This window comes from Aquarana catesbeiana, linkage group LG06, assembly GCF_042186555.1.
Source record: "Aquarana catesbeiana isolate 2022-GZ linkage group LG06, ASM4218655v1, whole genome shotgun sequence".
In the NCBI taxonomy this organism is placed as follows: domain Eukaryota; kingdom Metazoa; phylum Chordata; class Amphibia; order Anura; family Ranidae; genus Aquarana; species Aquarana catesbeiana.
Window position 1 is genome coordinate 416,457,046 of NC_133329.1, and position 18,390 is coordinate 416,475,435.

Genomic DNA, 18,390 nt, shown 5'->3' on the forward strand with positions numbered 1-18,390 from the left:
TTAAACCCGAACACAGATTACATGGGTTCTGAGGCTAATTAAATGCAGATAAGGCACCAAGTGAGTTTAATTACCACCTTAATCAGCCACAGAACCCGTGTAATATGTGTTAGGGTTTAAAGGGATGAGGTGGCAACCCTACCAGGTGACCCCGGGGATGGGGGGGGGGGTGACCATGACCCCAGGAGATGGGGGGGGGTTGACCATGACCCAGGAGATGGGGGGGTGACCATGACCCCAGGAGATGAGGGGGGGGTGACCATGACCCCAGGAGATGAGGGGGGGGGTGACCATGACCCCAGGAGATGAGGGGGGGGGGGGTGACCATGACCCCAGGAGATGAGGGGGGGGTGACCATGACCCCAGGAGATGAGGGGGGGGGTGACCATGACCCCAGGAGATGGGGGGGGTGACCATGACCCCAGGAGATGGGGGGGGGGTGACCATGACCCCAGGAGATGGGGGGGGGGTGACCATGACCCCAGGAGATGGGGGGGGGGTGACCATGACCCCAGGAGATGGGGGGGGGTGACCATGACCCCAGGAGATGGGGGGGGGGTGACCATGACCCCAGGAGATGGGGGGGGGGTGACCATGACCCCAGGAGATGGGGGGGGGTGACCATGACCCCAGGAGATGGGGGGGGTGACCATGACCCCAGGAGATGGGGGGGGGTGACCATGACCCCAGGAGATGGGGGGGGGTGACCATGACCCCAGGAGATGGGGGGGTGACCATGACCCCAGGAGATGGGGGGGGTGACCATGACCCCAGGAGATGGGGGGGGTGACCATGACCCCAGGAGATGGGGGGGTGACCATGACCCCAGGAGATGGGGGGGGGTGACCATGACCCCAGGAGATGAGGGGGGGTGACCATGACCCCAGGAGATGAGGGGGGGTGACCATGACCCCAGGAGATGAGGGGGGGTGACCATGACCCCAGGAGATGAGGGGGGGTGACCATGACCCCAGGAGATGAGGGGGGGTGACCATGACCCCAGGAGATGAGGGGGGGTGACCATGACCCCAGGAGATGAGGGGGGGTGACCATGACCCCAGGAGATGAGGGGGGGTGACCATGACCCCAGGAGATGGGGGGGGTGACCATGACCCAGGAGATGGGTGGGTGACGATGACCCCAGGGGATGGGATGGGGGTGACCATGACCCCGGGGATGGGATGGGGGTGACCATGACCCCGGGGATGGGATGGGGGTGACCATGACCCCGGGGATGGGATGGGGGTGACCATGACCCCGGGGATGGGGGTGACCATGACCCCAGGAGATGGGGGGGGGTGACCATGACCCCAGGAGATGGGGGGGGGGGTGACCATGACCCCAGGAGATGGGGGGGGGGTGACCATGACCCCAGGAGATGGGGGGGGGGTGACCATGACCCCAGGAGATGGGGGGGGGGGTGACCATGACCCCAGGAGATGGGGGGGGTGACCATGACCCCAGGAGATGGGGGGGGTGACCATGACCCCAGGAGATGGGGGGGGGTGACCATGACCCCAGGAGATGGGGGGGGTGACCATGACCCCAGGAGATGGGGGGGTGACCATGACCCCAGGAGATGGGGGGGTGACCATGACCCCAGGAGATGGGGGGGGGGGTGACCATGACCCCAGGAGATGGGGGGGGTGACCATGACCCCAGGGGATGGGGGGGTGACCAGGACCCCGGGGATGGGGGGGTGACCAGGACCCCGGGGATGGGGGGGTGACCAGGACCCCGGGGATGGGGGGGTGACCAGGACCCCGGGGATGGGGGGGGTGACAATGACCCCGGGGATGGGATGGGGGTGACCATGACCCCGGGGATGGGATGGGGGTGACCATGACCCCGGGGATGGGGGTGACCCCTGACACTCACCCAGGCCGGCAGTTGCTGTCCGTTCAGCCCGCGGGTCACCTCCAGGCACTCGTTGTCCAGTAGCTCCCATGCCGCCCTCAGTCGGGCCAATTTACTTTTCTTGTTCCGGTTCCAGAAGGTCCAGAGGAAAAGTCCGAGCAGCAGCCAGGTGACACTCAGCCCGAGCCGCCCGACCACATAGACCGGCACCAGGAGCAACAACACCCGGGCCACCGTCCGTACCAACGCCAGCACCGGGTCACCCAGCGCCCGGATCTGCGGGTCACCGAACCCCTGAAACTGGGGGCTACCCGACACCCTCTTCTTCGGGTCACTCTCTGCCGGGCTCTTTTGCGGGTCACCGGACACCCGGCTCTGCGGGTTACTCTCCGATTGGCTCTTTTGCGGGTCACCCATCCTCGGTGTCTGTTGAGGGTCACCCGGCACTTGTTTTTGCTGCGGGTCTTTCATCGCTCGGGTGTGTTGGGGGTCACTCATGCCAGGTTTTTGGGGGTCACTTATCCCCCGGGTGTGCTGCGGGTCACCCGACACCCGACTCTGCTGTCCCGGGACGCTCATCGCTGCTCCTCCGCCGACATTCTGCGCCCGACTGACAGGTGACAGTGACCCGCCCCCCACACACCTGAGCCGCCGGGTGACACCCACAGGGAGGACCGACACCCCCCCCGGGAGAGGTATGAGGAGCCTGACAATGGGAACCGGTCTGTACGGCACGTGTGACCCGAACCGGGAATCCCGACTGTCCGACAAAGTGAGATATCTCCGCACATCGTCACCGGAGAGACATTCCCGAGAAACACGTGACCTTCCCAACTACCAACAATCCGAGATATTTATAAACAAATGTAACAATCCGGAAATCTATAAATAGAAAGAAATTCCCCTCCCCCAGTGTGATATGTGTATATATATATATATATATATAGAACCCCCTATAATAAATAAATATAGGACCCCCTCCCAGTATGATGTATAAATATTGAACCCCTCCAACTATAATATATAAATATTGGACCCCCTCCCAGTATAATATATAAAAATACTGTATAGGACCCCTCCCAGTATAATATAGAAATATAAGACCCCCCCCCCCCCTCCCAGTAAGATATTGAAATAAAAGACCCCTCCCCCCTTCTAGCATGATATATAAATATAAGACCCCCTTTCAGTATGATATGTAAATATAAGACCCTCTTCCAGTATAATACAGAAATAAAAGACCCCCCCCCCCAGTATATTATATAAATATAAGACCCCCTCCCAGTATAATATATAAATATAAGACCCCCTCCCAGTATAATATATAAATATAAGACCCCCTCCCAGTATATTATATAAATATAAGATCCCTCCCAGTATATTATATAAATATAAGACCCCTCCCAGTATATTATATAAATATAAGATCCCTCCCAGTATATTATATAAATATAAGACCCCTCCCAGTATATTATATAAATATAAGACTCCCTCCCAGTATAATATATAAATATAAGACCCCCTCCCAGTATAATATATAAATATAAGACCCCCTCCCAGTATATTATATAAATATAAGACCCCTCCCAGTATATTATATAAATATAAGACTCCTCCCAGTATGATATATAAATATAAGACCCCCTCCCAGTATGATATATAAATATAAGACTCCCTCCCAGTATGATATATAAATATAAGACCCCCTCCAAGCATGACCACATGTAAAAAATAGCGCCGGTCAAACACCTAGTTCATCCCTCTGTTGGTTCTCCTCTTTCAGTGGGTGCCAGCCCCTCCAGGAGCACATCTCACTCCATGGAACAATCCCAACAGCAACATTTAGAGGGCGCTCACCACATAGATCAACTGTATCCACTGGTAAGCTAAGAGAGGCTTTAGCTACAGCCCCCGCATCTTAGCCACGCCCACTGACACATTTCACCTTGAGTGGGCTTAGTCATAGAAGCACCTTTATGACTAAGCCCAATCAGGGTGAAATGCGTCAAAAAGGCGTGGCCAAGATTAAGGTTCTGTAGCTGAAGCCTCTTGGTTGAGCTATGTGGTGAGCGCCCCCTAATTTTGTCATTGGGATTACCCCCTCCAAGTAAGTTATGTCAATATAAGACCCACTACCAGTAAAATATATAAATAAAGGTCCCCCCCCCTCATTATGTTATATGAATATAAGACCCCATCCCTGTCTGATATACAAATATAAAATATAAAACCCGCCACCTCCCCCAGTATAATACATCAGTATAATGCCCTCCCCTGTGTGAAGGAGAAATAATACAGGGGGGGGTCTTATATTTATATAAGTATTATTTATGAATATAAGAGCCCCCTAATTATGATATGTGAATATAAAGCACCCTCCCAGTATGATATATGAATATAATGTCCCTTCCCAGTATGATATATGAATATAAAGCCCCCTCCCAGTATAATATATGGATATTGGACCCCTTCCAGTATGATATATGAATATAAAGCCCCTCCCAGTATGGTATATGAATAAAGGGTCCCTCCGAGTATGATATATGAATATTGGACCCGTCCCAGTATGATAAATGAATACAAAGCCCCCTCCCGGTATGGTAAATGAATATAGGACCACTCCCAGTATGGTATATGAATATCGGACCACTCCCAGTATGGTATATGAATATAATGTACCGTCCCAGTATGATATATGAATATAATGTTTCTATCAAACTCTTATTGAGAAGAGACCACAGATGATACAGTAGTGTACAACTGCCAGCTTCAATGAGCAAGACTAGGACCAAATGTACCAGAGACAAAGAGCACAGGCTGGGGCTTTCCTACAAGAATTGGGATACTGCAGAGGATACAGCGGTGTAAAATTGGCCAGCAGCAGAACAGTTTAATCAGGGATAATAGTCCTAACCGGTGTATGCCTAACTTTTATTTTATCTATGGGGGTAGGGGGGTATAGTGAATGTGGGCGATATGGGTTGGTTTAGGAGGTGCACACTGTTCTTGCACTTAGTGTTTTTTTTTTTCTTTCATGACGTAACAGAGTCCTGCGAACAAAAGGAAGTTCTGAATGCTGCGCTTTGACCACCCCACAGTAAAAAAAAAAGGCTATACCAACTTACAGTAAATATATACCCCCCCCCCCCCAAAAAAGAAAAATTAAAAAAAAATAATAAAAACAAACAACAAAAAGGCACCAGAGAGGTCAATTGTCCAAAGAGATAGCAAACAGAATTAAAGTCCTAATCTCTCCCTATGCAGTTTGCCAGCTATCCCTAACTTATCATTACAGCAGTTTCCAAATCACTGACACCATGGTTGCTCTCCCATTTTTTAGTGAGGGAGCTGATTTATCCAAAAGCCCCCTTATCAGCTCTTCTAAGCCTGCCAGTCATAGATCAAAGGTCATCCATTCAATTTAGTTTTAAAAACACTCTGGGTGAATCTCCATATAAATTCACTGGGACTGCAAATCTCCAATCCTCAGAATTCACCTCAATCCTAGGGTAGCAGTAAATCCAAAGCACACTCCTTTTAGGAGCCCCCAGTCAGTAGACGTGAAGCCCCCAGTTAGTAGATATGGAGTTCCCAGTTAGTAGATATGGAGTCCCACGTTAGTAGATGAGGAGCCCCCAGTCGTAGATGGGAAGCCCCCAGTCAGGAGATGTGGAGTCTCCAGACAGACAGTAGACTTGAAGCCCCCAGTTAGTAGATGTGGATTCCCCAGTCAGTAGATACGGAGTCCCCAGTTAGATAAGGAGCCCCCAGTAGGTAGATGTGACGCCCCCAGTCGGTACCCCCAGTCAAGAGATGTGGAGCCCCCAGCAAATAGATGTGGAGCCCCCAGACAGTGGATGTGGAGCACCTAGTTGGTAGATATGAAGCCCCCAGTTGGGAGATGTGAAGCCCTCAGTCAGGAGACATGGAGCCCCCAGTCAGTAGATGAGGGGCCCCCAGACAGTAGATGTGAAGCCCACAGTCAGTAGATGTGAAGCCCCCAGTTAGTAGATATGGAGTCCTCAGTTAGTAGATGCTTCCAGTCAGGAGATGAGGGGCCCCAGTCAGTAGATGAGGGGCCCCCAGTCAGTAGATGAGGGGCCCCCAGACAGTAGATGTGAAGCCCACAGTCAGTAGATGTGAAGCCCACAGTCAGTAGATGTGAAGCCCACAGTCAGTAGATGTGAAGCCCACAGTCAGTAGATGTGAAGTCCCCAGTTAGTATATATGGAGTCCTCAGTTAGTAGATGCCCCCAGTCGGGGGTGAGGGGCCCCAGTCAGTAGACATGGAGAGAGCCCAGTAAGAAGATGTGGAGCCCCCAGTCAGAAGACTCGGAGCCCAGACAGTAGATGTGGAGCTTCCAATCAGTAGCTGTGGATACATCTCTGGGAATTATGCGGCATTGTCATGTCCTGACTTGTAGCCTCACCAAACCTGCCCATCCGGTCCTCAAATAATAGGACGGCATCACCCCACCACACTTTCCCATTAAACACAACCATGGAGACCGCAGGGAGGTCACATGACACAGCTCACCCGTGATAGAGAAGAATTATTACAATGTTTCCAGAGAAGGATACAATTCTATTCTTCTATAGTGACTCCGATTGACTGCAGGATTGTTGTAAAGAGAACCTGTCACAGCCGGGCTTCTGGAGTAATCTTTTTAATATTCTTTTTAATGATAATAACTGTGCAGACTTACCTGTGAGGGGGGAGGGGTCCCCTGTTAGTTTTTACTGCTTTGACTGAGATTGACATTTTAGGTGGTCAGGGGTCAAAGGTCACCCACAGAATGTTGTCACTGGAATGAGAGAAATTTGCTGCCCAAAATCAGGACACAAAAGTGTGAATGAGGCCCTAACCCTTATTCTAAGTCTAACCCTAAAGCTAAAACTAATCCTAACACCAACCCTAATGCTAACTAAAACACCAATGACAACCCTAAGACTAACCCTAACCATAACCCTAACCCCTAACTATAACCCTAACCATATCCCTGACTATAACCCTAACTATATCCCTGACTATAACCCTAACCATATCCCTGACTATAACCCTAACTATATCCCTGACTATAACCCTAACTATATCCCTGACTATAACCCTAACTATATCCCTGACTATAACCCTAACCATATCCCTGACTATAACCCTAACTATACCTGACTATAACCCCAATCCTAACCTTCTATTAACTGGGGGCTCGCTGACTATAACCCTAACTACAGTTAAGTCCATAAATATTGGGACACGGACACAATTCTAATCTTTTTGGCTCTATAAACCACAATGGATTTGAAATGAAATGAACAAGATGTGCTTTAACTGCAGACTTTCAGCTTTAATTTGAGGGAATTTACATCCAAATCAGGTGAACGGTGTAGGAATTACAACAGTTTGTATATGTGCCTCCCACTTTTTAAGGGACCAAAAGTAATGGGACAGATTAACAATCATTCATCAAACTTTCACTTTTTAATACTTGGTTGAAAATCCTTTGCAGTCAATTACAGCCTGAAGTCTGGAACACATAGACATCACCAGACGTTGGGTTTCATCCCTGGTGATGCTCTGCCAGGCCTCTACTGCAACTGTCTTCAGTTCCTGCTTGTTCTTGGGGCATTTTCCCTTCAGTTTTGTCTTCAGCAAGTGAAATGCATGCTCAATCGGATTCAGGTCAGGTGATTGACTTGGCCATTGCATAACATTCCACTTCTTTCCCTTAAAAAACTCTTTGGTTGCTTTCGCAGTATGCTTCGGGTCATTGTCCATCTGCACTGTGAAGCGCCGTCCAATGAGTTCTGAAGCATTTTGCTGAATATGAGCAGATAATATTGTCCGAAACACTTCAGAATTCATCCTGCTGCTTTTGTCAGCAGTCACATCATCAATAAATACAAGAGAACCAGTTCCATTGGCAGCCATACATGCCCACGCCATGACACTACCACCACCATGCTTCACTGATGAGGTGGTATGCTTTGAATCATGAGCAGTTCCTTTCCTTCTCCATACTCTTCTCTTCCCATCACTCTGGTACAAGTTGATCTTGGTCTCATCTGTCCATAGGATGTTGTTCCAGAACTGTGAAGGCTTTTTTAGATGTTGTTTGGCAAACTCTAATCTGGCCTTCCTGTTTTTGAGGCTCACCAATGGTTTACATCTTGTGGTGAACCCTCTGTATTCACTCTGGTGAAGTCTTCTCTTGATTGTTGACTTTGACATACATACACCGACCTCCTGGAGAGTGTTCTTCATCTGGCCAACTGTTGTGAAGGGTGTTTTCTTTATCAGGGAAAGAATTCTTCGGTCATCCACCACAGTTGTTTTCCGTGGTCTTCCAGGTCTTTTGGTGTTGCTGAGCTCACCGCTGCGTTCTTTCTTTTTAAGGATGTTCCAAACAGTTGATTTGGCCACACCTAATGTTTCTGCTATCTCTCTGATGGGTTTGTTTTGTTTTTTCAGCCTAATGATGGCTTGCTTCACTGATAGTGACAGCTCTTTGGATCTCATATTGAGAGTTGACAGCAACAGATTCCAAATGCAAATAGAAAACATGAAATTAACTCTGGACCTTTTATCTGCTCCTTGTAAATGGGACAATGAGGGAATAACACACACCTGGCCATGGAACAGCTGAGCAGCCAATTGTCCCATTACTTTTGGTCCCTTAAAAAGTGTGAGGCACATATACAAACTTCTGTAATTCCTACACCGTTCACCTGATTTGGATGTAAATACTCTCAAATTAAAGCTGAAAGTCTGCAGTTAAAGCACATCTTGTTCATTTAATTTCAAATCCATTGTGGTGGTGTATAGAGCCAAAAAGATTAGAATTGTGTCGATGTTCCTATATTTATGGACCTGACTGTATATCCCTGACTATATCCCTAACTATAACCCTAACTATATCCCTAACTATATCCCTGACTATATCCCTAACTATATCCCTGACTATATCCCTGACTATATCCCTGACTATATCCCTGACTATATCCCTAACTATAACCCTGACTATATCCCTAACTATAACCCTGACTATATCCCTGACTATAACCCTAGTCCCTAGCTCTATCACCAACAATGATGCTAACCTTATTTATACCTTCAAAGGCAACCCTAATGCTAACTCTAGCTCGATCCCTAACACCTCCAGTGCTACCCCTTGCCCTAATGCCAACTCTGACTCCAGTACTGGGGGGAGCTTCAAGCAGCACCCAGGGCAAGGATGTAGAACTGAGCCCCCCTCCCCTGCTGCTAAAAAGTATCTTCAAATGGTTGTACTGCCTTGCACCCATTCTTTGCCCCCAGCTCCGGTTGCTCATGGCTGGCATGGAGTGTGCACCACACATGCCTGACCAATTGCATGCTATGTGTTTGCCTGCCAATGGAGTGTGAGTGTGGGGGGAGGGGGTGCCCCCCCTCCTCTACTGCTGCACCTGGGGTAGCTGCCTCTCCTGCCCACCCCTTGTCCCAGCCCTGTCTGACTCTAATGATGTAACTAATTCTAACCCTAGTGATAAGCCTGATACCAACCCTAGCACTGACCATCATGGTACATTCACACTGCACATGGAGGCAGCCACTAGTGGGAATCATTTGATTCTTGCCAGTGGTACTAAATACTCCCGGCATACTCTGTGCGTAACCAGAAGCAGCTGACAGATTAGTACTCTGTACAAATGAATGGCCGGGGCCACCGCTGTTGGCATAACCTCACATCTGATTGGTTACCTATACACAGAGCCTCGGACTGCCATATGCACACTGGGCCGGTCACTGCATGAGCAATTACATGTGAGTGGCTGTGATTAGCTGCAGGAGCCGACATCCCTCCATTGCTTTCAATAGGGCTGCCTCCTGCAGCTAATCACCCGCAACCCCCACTGGGGTTGTTGCATCCAATCATAGTTCAGGTGAGTTCGCAGGTAAGAACGCTCCCCTAGTATAACATAATAACAATGATTGCTTCTGGCTGTCTGGAATTTCAGATTCTCAGACATTGACTTCTGACAAGCAAGATCGGGGGAGGGAAGTCCGGATCAGCATGCTTGTTCCAGGTCAGTGTACTGAAGCCAATGAATCAGCATGACAGCCAAGCAACTAGAATTTTTCAGAAGGAGAAATCAACAATGGCATCCTCCATATTTCCTCAGTATAGGTGTATGGACATCAATGGGAGGCACTGTGTCTGTGCTCCGCCCCCACCAATACATGACTGTCCTGGATCCAGCATTAGGCATCGTAGGCTTGTGCCTATGGGCAGGAGATGAGAAAAGGTGACTTTTCTTCTATAGTCATTGGACACTTTATGCTCCCATCAGTAGATCAGCTGACATACATCTGTTGTCACAATACTGGGTCAGGAACAGGAAATTGTCAATTTGTAATAGAAGTGACTTCGGCAGAGAGGCCGCTGCTTCAGGCACCAAAGACCGCGTTCTTCAGGCTGCAGTGCTGGAAATCCGGACTGTGCCAAGAAATACGAATAGTTATAAATTTATAATTAAGTGAATATTTAAGTATCAGGGGGAGGAGCAGTGACGTTGGCAGAGTGACGTGTGGTCGGTGAATTGGGGCGTATTTCGGGTCACGCTGCGCTGGGTGTGAGCTCACATTTTTATGAGTCAGTCTCTGCTCACAGCTGTGCTCAGTGATAGCAGGACGGGTATATCAGGATCGGTGACTCCAGCAGATTCCACAGCTGCCTGAGATAAATAAGAGAACCTGTCTGAGTGTCAGGAAGGTGGAATCACCTGAGGAAAGGTGGGGCGGAGTTGTCAGTTGGTGGAGGGTGGAGTCACCTGAGGAAAGGTGGGGCGGGGTTGTCAGTTGGTGGAGGGTGGAGTCACCTGAGGATAGGTGGGGCGGGGTTGTCAGTCAGGGGAGGGTGACCACACAGGTCATGAATTGGGAATTAGGAGGAATGTTATCAGAGGGGTCAGACATGATAGCGGATTGTTTGAGATGTGATTGGAGATAAATGAGGAAATGTGACTGGGAGCTCCACAACTACTAACTGTGGGCTCCTCATTATTTAAGCGGGGGGCTTAAAGTCTACTGACTGGGGGCTCCTCATTTACTTAATGGAGGCGCCTCATCTATTGACTGGGGGCTCCTCATCTACTGACTAGGGGATCCTCATCTACTGACTGGAGGCTCCTCATCTACTGACTAGGGGCTCCTCATCTACTGACTGGAGGCTCCTCATCTACTGACTAGGGGATCCTCATCTACTGACTGGAGGCTCCTCATCTACTGACTAGGGGCTCCTCATCTACTGACTGGGGGCGCCTCATCTACTGACTGGGGGCTCCTCATCTACTGACTAGGGGCTCCTCATCTATTGACTAGGGGCTCCTCATCTACTGACTGGAGGCTCCTCATCTACTGACTAGGGGCTCCTCATCTACTGACTGGAGGCTCCTCATCTACTGACTAGAGGCTCCTCATCTACTGACTGGGGGCTCCTCATCTACTGACTGGAGGCTCCTCATCTACTGACTGGAGGCTCCTCATCTACTGACTAGGGGCTCCTCATCTACTGACTGGAGGCTCCTCATCTACTGACTAGGGGCTCCTCATCTACTGACTGGGGGCTCCTCATCTACTGACTGGGGGTTCCATGTCATTGTTGTGGGGCCCAAAGCAGCAGCCTCATACTTGCCAACTATCCCAGTTTAAATTCCCTCCTCCCTTGAAGTTTTAGTCCTGTGCTGTGTCCTGATATCTCAGTGTGAAGTTCTGTTACTAATGCTGCCCAGCTCTGCCCTATTGTTGTGTACAGATGACTCACCTGCAGACCTTGTGTTTACATGTAAATAACCGGCATTCATATGTAAATAAGGGCGGTATTCATGTATATCATGCCCCCCCTGAGGTCCACCATCACCTATACTAAATGCTGCCCACTGGAGAGATAAAGGGGCATGCTTGAAAGTCCTGCCTACAACTGTGATCATTAAGCCTGACAGCCTGTTCTGCAAAGACAAGCAAATTGGTGGGTGGGGGGGGGGTAGTGTGGGGTGTGCAGAGGTAGGCTGAGAAGGAATTACAGTTTGGGGTGCACAGGTGAGCAAGGAGGGGATGTATAGAGGTAAGGAAGGTGGGTGCAAAGATGAGCGGAGGAGGCAGGTAGAGTTATAGGGGTGGAGGGTTTGGGTGGAGAGGATGGGGGAGGTTTGGGGTGCAGAGGTCAGCAGGGGTTTTAGGATGCAAAGGTGTACTGACAGGGTGGATAAAGATGGCGGTCACGTGTAGGCGGCCCATTCATTTCAAAGGGCTGCTCTATGCGCTACACATGCGGAAGAAAGTCCCAAACCCTTTTTCAAAATCACACGGTGCCAAGACACATGTCAGCAGATGGGTGAAGGTGTCATTAACAATTGATGGCACTGCTGTGTATCTGCTAAAGGGCAGCATGCAGATTTTGCATGCGTTCCTGACACACACAAATGCGAACGCAGGCTAAATGTCTCAGTTACATTGGTGGTCAGTGTAAATCTTCTCATTACATTGGTGCTTGGTGTAGAATCCTTTCATTCACACTAGTGGTCAGTGTGAATGTTCCCCTTACATTGGTGGTCAGTGTAAATCCCTCCTTACATTGGTGATTACTGTGAATGCTTCTATTACAATGGTGGCCAGTGTAAACCTCTATTACATTAGTGGTCAGTGTAAACCCCTATTACATTAGTGGTCAGTGTAAACCCCTATTACATTGGTGGTCAGTGTAAACCCCTATTACATTGGTGGTCAGTGTAAACCCCTATTACATTGGTGGTCAGTGTAAACCCCTATTACATTGGTGGTCAGTGTAAACCTCTATTACATTAGTGTTCAGTGTAAACCCCTATTACATTACATTAGTGGTCAGTGTAAACCCCTATTACATTAGTGGCCAGTGTAAACCCCTATTACATTAGTGGCCAGTGTAAACCCCTATTACATTAGTGGTCAGTGTAAACCCCTATTACATTAGTGGTCAGTGTAAACCCCTATTACATTAGTGGTCAGTGTAAACCCCTATTACATTAGTGGTCAGTGTAAACCCCTATTACATTGGTGGCCAGTGTAAACCTCTATTACATTAGTGGTCAGTGTAAACCCCTATTACATTAGTGGTCAGTGTAAACCCCTATTACATTAGTGGTCAGTGTAAACCCCTATTACATTAGTGGCCAGTGTAAACCCCTATTACATTAGTGGCCAGTGTAAACCCCTATTACATTGGTGGTCAGTGTAAACCCCTATTACATTGGTGGTCAGTGTAAACCCCTATTTTGGTGGCCAGTGTTGAAACTCCTCTTTATATTGGTAGTCGGTAAAAAAAAATCAGCATTGCCATTGATTACACCCTCCCCCCAGCACTGCCACTGATCCCAGCAGTTCTAGGATCCCTAGGGGTTTTCTGTCAATTGATGGGTCCCCTCACCTCCCCAGTCCATGGTGTGCAGGCAGTGAGGAGATGATGTGCTGTAACCTCTAGCAACCAATCAACAAGATGAAATCATGTGCATGTAACATCTAGCAATTAATCAATGAGCTGTAATGTGTGCTGTAACCTCCAGCAACCAGTCAGTAAGAGGTAATGATATGCTGTAACCTCTGGCAACCAATCGCATTTGCTGCCTGGTCTGATACAGTAAACAGATTTTGAGTCTAGCTGATATTTATTGTATGTCCCAGAGCAGGTGGAGAGCGAAATTGCATGGGGGGGGGGGGGCGGTTGGGGACCCCAAGAAAATTTTTGCCCAGGGCCCAGTCAATATTAAAGACAGCCCTGTGGTGAAGTAGCTTAGTGAAGTACCATGGTGCTGTAGCACGGTCAAGTAGCGTGGTGAAGTAGAATGGTGCTGTAGTACGGTGAAGTAGCACGGTGAAGTAGCACAGTAAAGTAGCATAGTGAAGTAGCATGGTGCTGTAGCACGGTGAAGTAGCACGGTGAAGTAGCATGGTGCTGTAGTACGGTGAAGTAGCATGGTGAAGTAGCACAGTGAAGTAGCATGGTGCTGTAGCACGGTGAAGTAGCACAGTGAAGTAGCATAGTGAAGTAGCATGGTGAAGTAGCACGGTGAAGTAGCACGGTGAAGTAGCTCTGTGAAGTAGCACAGTGAAGTAGCATGGTGCTGTAGCATGAGGAAGTAGCACGGTGAAGTAGCACGGTGAAGTAGCACGGTGAAGTAGCTTAGTGAAGTAGCATGGTGCTGTAGCATGGTGAAGTAGCACGGTGAAGTAGCATGGTGCTGTAGTACGGCGAAGTAGCATGGTGCTGTAGCACAGTGAAGTAGCATGGTGAAGTAGCATGGTGAAGTAGCACGGTGAAGTAGCACGGTGAAGTGAGGAGAAGTAGCATGGTGAAGTAGCACAGTGAAGTAGCATGGTGAAGTGAGGTGAGGTAGCACAGTGAAGAAGCATGATGAAGTAGCACGGTGAAGTGAGGTGAAGTAGCACGGTGAAGTAGCACGTTGAAGTGAGGTGAAGTAGCATGGTGCTGTAGCATAGTGAAGTAGCACGGTGAAGTAGCATAGTGCTGTAGCATGGTGAAGTAGCACGATGAAGTAGCACGGTGAAGTAGCATGGTGAAGTATCATGGTGAAGTAGCATGGTGAAGTAGCACGGTGAAGTAGCACGGTGAAGTAGCACGGTGAAGTAGCACGGTGAAGTAGCATAGTGCTGTAGCACGGTGAAGTAGCATGGTGAAGTAGCATAGTGCTGTAGCATGGTGAAGTAGCATGGTGAAATAGCACGATGAAGTAGCACGGTGAAGTAGCACGGTGAAGTAGCATGGTGAAGTAGCATAGTGCTGTAGCACGGTGAAGTAGCACGGTGAAGTAACACGGTGAAGTAGCATGGTGAAGTAGCATAGTGCTGTAGCACGGTGAAGTAGCACTGTGAATTAGCACGGTGCTGTAGCATGGTGAAGAAGCACGGTGAAGTAGCATAGTGCTGTAGCACGGTGAAGTAGCATAGTGCTGTAGCACGGTGAAGTAGCACGGTGAATTAGCACGGTGCTGTAGCATGGTGAAGTAGCATGGTGAAGTAGCATAGTGCTGTAGCACGGTGAAGTAGCACAGTGAAGTAGCACGGTGAAGTAACACGGTGAAGTAGCATGGTGCTGTAGCACGGTGAAGTAGCACGGTGAAGTAGCACGGTGAAGTAGCACGGTGAAGTAGCGTGGTGAAGTAGCATAGTGCTGTAGCACGGTGAAGTAGCACGGTGAAGTAGCATAGTGAAGTAGCGTGGTGAAGTAGCATAGTGCTGTAGCACGGTGAAGTAGCGTGGTGAAGTAGCACGGTGAAGTAGCGTGGTGCTGTAGCACGGTGAAGTAGCGTGGTGAAGTAGCGTGGTGAAGTAGCGTGGTGAAGTAGCATAGTGCTGTAGCATGAAGTAGCGTGGTGAAGTAGCATAGTGCTGTAGCATGGTGAAGTAGCGTGGTGAAGTAGCATGGTGAAGTAGCACGGTGAAGTAGCGCGGTGAAGTAGCATGGTGAAGTAGCGCGGTGAAGTAGCATAGTGCTGTAGCATGGTGAAGTAGCGTGGTGAAGTAGCATGGTGAAGTAGCACGGTGAAGTAACACGGTGAAGTAGCACGGTGAAGTAGCATGGTGCTGTAGCGCGGTGAAGTAGCGCGGTGAAGTAGCACGGTGAAGTAACACGGTGAAGTAGCATGGTGAAGTAGCACGGTGAAGTAGCACGGTGAAGTAGCACGGTGAAGTAACACAGTGAAGTAGCATGGTGAAGTAGCACGGTGAAGTAGCACGGTGAAGTAACACGGTGAAGTAGCACGGTGAAGTAGCACGGTGAAGTAGCACGGTGAAGTAACACGGTGAAGTAGCATGGTGAAGTAGCACGGTGAAGTAACACGGTGAAGTAGCACGGCGAAGTAGCACGGTGAAGTAGCATGGTGAAGTAGCGTGGGGAAGTAGCACGGTGAAGTAGCACGGTGAAGTAACACGGTGAAGTAGCACGGTGAAGTAGCACGGTGAAGTAGCACGGTGAAGTAGCGTGGGGAAGTAGCACGGTGAAGTAGCACGGTGAAGTAACACGGTGAAGTAGCACGGTGAAGTAGCACGGTGAAGTAGCACGGTGAAGTAGCGTGGGGAAGTAGCGCGGTGAAGTAGCATGGTGCCGTGCCGTTACGCGGTTCATTTTTGAAAGAGTCAGGAACTTCTTTTCTGCATTGAAATGGATGGGCTGCCCCACATGCGATGTGCAGGAATGTGTGAGATCCAGAGATGGTGGCTGCGCAGTGTGTATGTCGCCATTATAGACAGTGGCGCCTCCACACCAATTCTCAGGACTCAGTCAGATCCGCAATGTGATTGGCTGCTGAGCTCGGTGTGGTCTGATTGGGAACTCTTTGATAAATGAGGTTTGTTTGTGTTTTGAATGACAAAGTGAAGATTGTGGACGGAGCGGGCGGAGGAGGGCGACGCTTTTCTCTGCTCCATTTGTTAACCAAAAAGCCGGTGAGGGGGAGGGGGGGGTGTTTACAGGCGGTTTATACTGGAGTCACTGTATGGGAGAGGCCACGCTCTCTCCTTTCATCTGATGATCCCTTCGATCTCTAGAATATTCCCAACAAACTCCGGGATCTCTGGATGAGAGACACCAGAAAATACTCTCAGGTTGGTATTGGTGTCCCCGCTGGGGTGATTCACCCTCTATATTTGTCCTGGTGTCACTGAGACAGAAAGTGATGGGAAATCCAAATATTTGTCACCAGAACAGGAATTGAGGAGAAATCTTTCAATGGGGCCCTCTCTTCCTCCCCTTATTCTTGAGAGACCTCCTCTCACTTCCTGTTGTGTTTTCAGGAAATCTTCCCAACACAAAGGTGGGCAGTAAGGATGTCAATGAGATTGGCTGAGAGATCAAAGAGGACCCCAGAGAAGTCACCAGGAGACTCTTCCCACCAGAATCCACCCATCCATGAAATATCAGTGCTGGGTGGAGTAAAAGATCATTTATGTTCACCTCCCCCTGGACAGGAGAACCCTCACCTCCCCCTGGACAGGAGAACCCTCACCCCCCCCCCCCCCCCAGCAGGAGAACCCTCACCCCCCCAGCAGGAGAACCCTCACCCCCTCCGGCAGGAGAACCCTCACCTCCCCCGGGCAGGAGAACCCTCACCCCCCCCCCCCGGCAGGAGAACCCTCACCTCCCCCAGGCAGGAGAACCCTCACACCCCCCGGGCAGGAGAACCCTCACCCCCCTTGGGCAGGAGAACCTTCACCTCCCTTGGGCAGGAGAACCCTCACCCCCCCCCCCCCCCAGCAGGAGAACCCTCACCCCCCTTGGGCAGGAGAACCTTCACCTCCCCCAGGCAGGAGAACCCTCACCCCCCCAGGCAGGAGAACCCTCACACCCCCCTCCACCCCGGGCAAGAAAACACTCACCTCCCCATGGCAGGAGAACCCTCACTCCCCCCCCCCAGGCAGGAGAACCCTCACCCCCCCAGGCAGGAGAACCCTCACCCCCCCAGGCAGGAGAACCCTCACACCCCCCTCCACCCCGGGCAAGAAAACACTCACCTCCCCATGGCAGGAGAACCCTCACCCCCCCCCCCCCCGGCAGGAGAACCCTTACCCCCCCCCTCCCGGGCAGGAGAACCCTCACCTCAGGCCCCCCCGGGCAGGAGAACAATATCTATATTAGATATTTCTGTCCTTTATATTCCTTCCTGATGTGCCTGGCCACCATTCCTGGTGAGATCTCCCTGTCTGTGGTCAGACTGACAATTGTCCTCAGAGCTGGTAAATCTCAATTTGGTTTCATTTTTATGCCTCCCTCCATGAACTACAGAGGTTTTTTTTTTGGGGGGGGGGGTGGGGGGGGGGGGGGGTGAGTATTATAATAAGGACCCCAGAAAGAAGAAATGAAACTTTCTGTGGGCTGTGTGGAGGGAAATCACCCAACTTCACTGATATAATGTAATGAAGGCCCAGAGCGCCCTCTAGGGGGAGAATGATGGAGGGCACATCTACAAAACTGAAATACCTTCATAGAGATCTGGGATGGATGGATGGATGGATGGATGGATGGATGGATGGATGGATGGATGTAGAGACAGGTGGATGGATAAATGGAAGGTCGGATGGATATATTCATGGTGGAAGCAAGGAATGGATGGATGTGTAGAAGGAGAGATGGATGGATGGATGGATGGATGGATGGATGGAGGCGTGAATGGATGGAGTGGTGAGTGGACAGATGAGGGGTTGACAGACAGATGGATGGATGCATTGAAGGATGGAGGAAGAGATGGATGGAATGAATGTGTGGATGGACAGATAGATTTGTACATGGATAAATGGATCAACATATGGATTTATGGAGACATGGGTGGATAGATGGATGAATGGATGGATAAATGGATGGATGGATGAATGGATGGATGGATGGGTGGATGGATGGAGACATGGATGGATGGATGGATAAATGGATGGATGGATGGATAAATGGAGACATGGATGGATGGATGGATGGATGGATGGATGGATAAATGGATGGATAAATGGATGGATGG

The 18,390-nt window shown here is 49.8% G+C and overlaps 1 protein-coding gene across 1 annotated transcript in view; it reads right to left on the reverse strand.

The window, feature by feature from the left end:
• Window positions 1–2,666, reverse strand: part of ESYT3 (extended synaptotagmin 3) — a gene marked incomplete in the record, with an annotated part of 62,587 nt that extends 59,921 nt beyond the window's left edge. Inside the window, 1 exon segment of the mRNA XM_073634559.1 lies at window positions 1,883–2,666. Within this exon segment, the coding sequence (XP_073490660.1) occupies window positions 1,883–2,436 (554 nt within the window).
• Window positions 2,667–18,390: the final 15,724 nt, after the last annotated feature.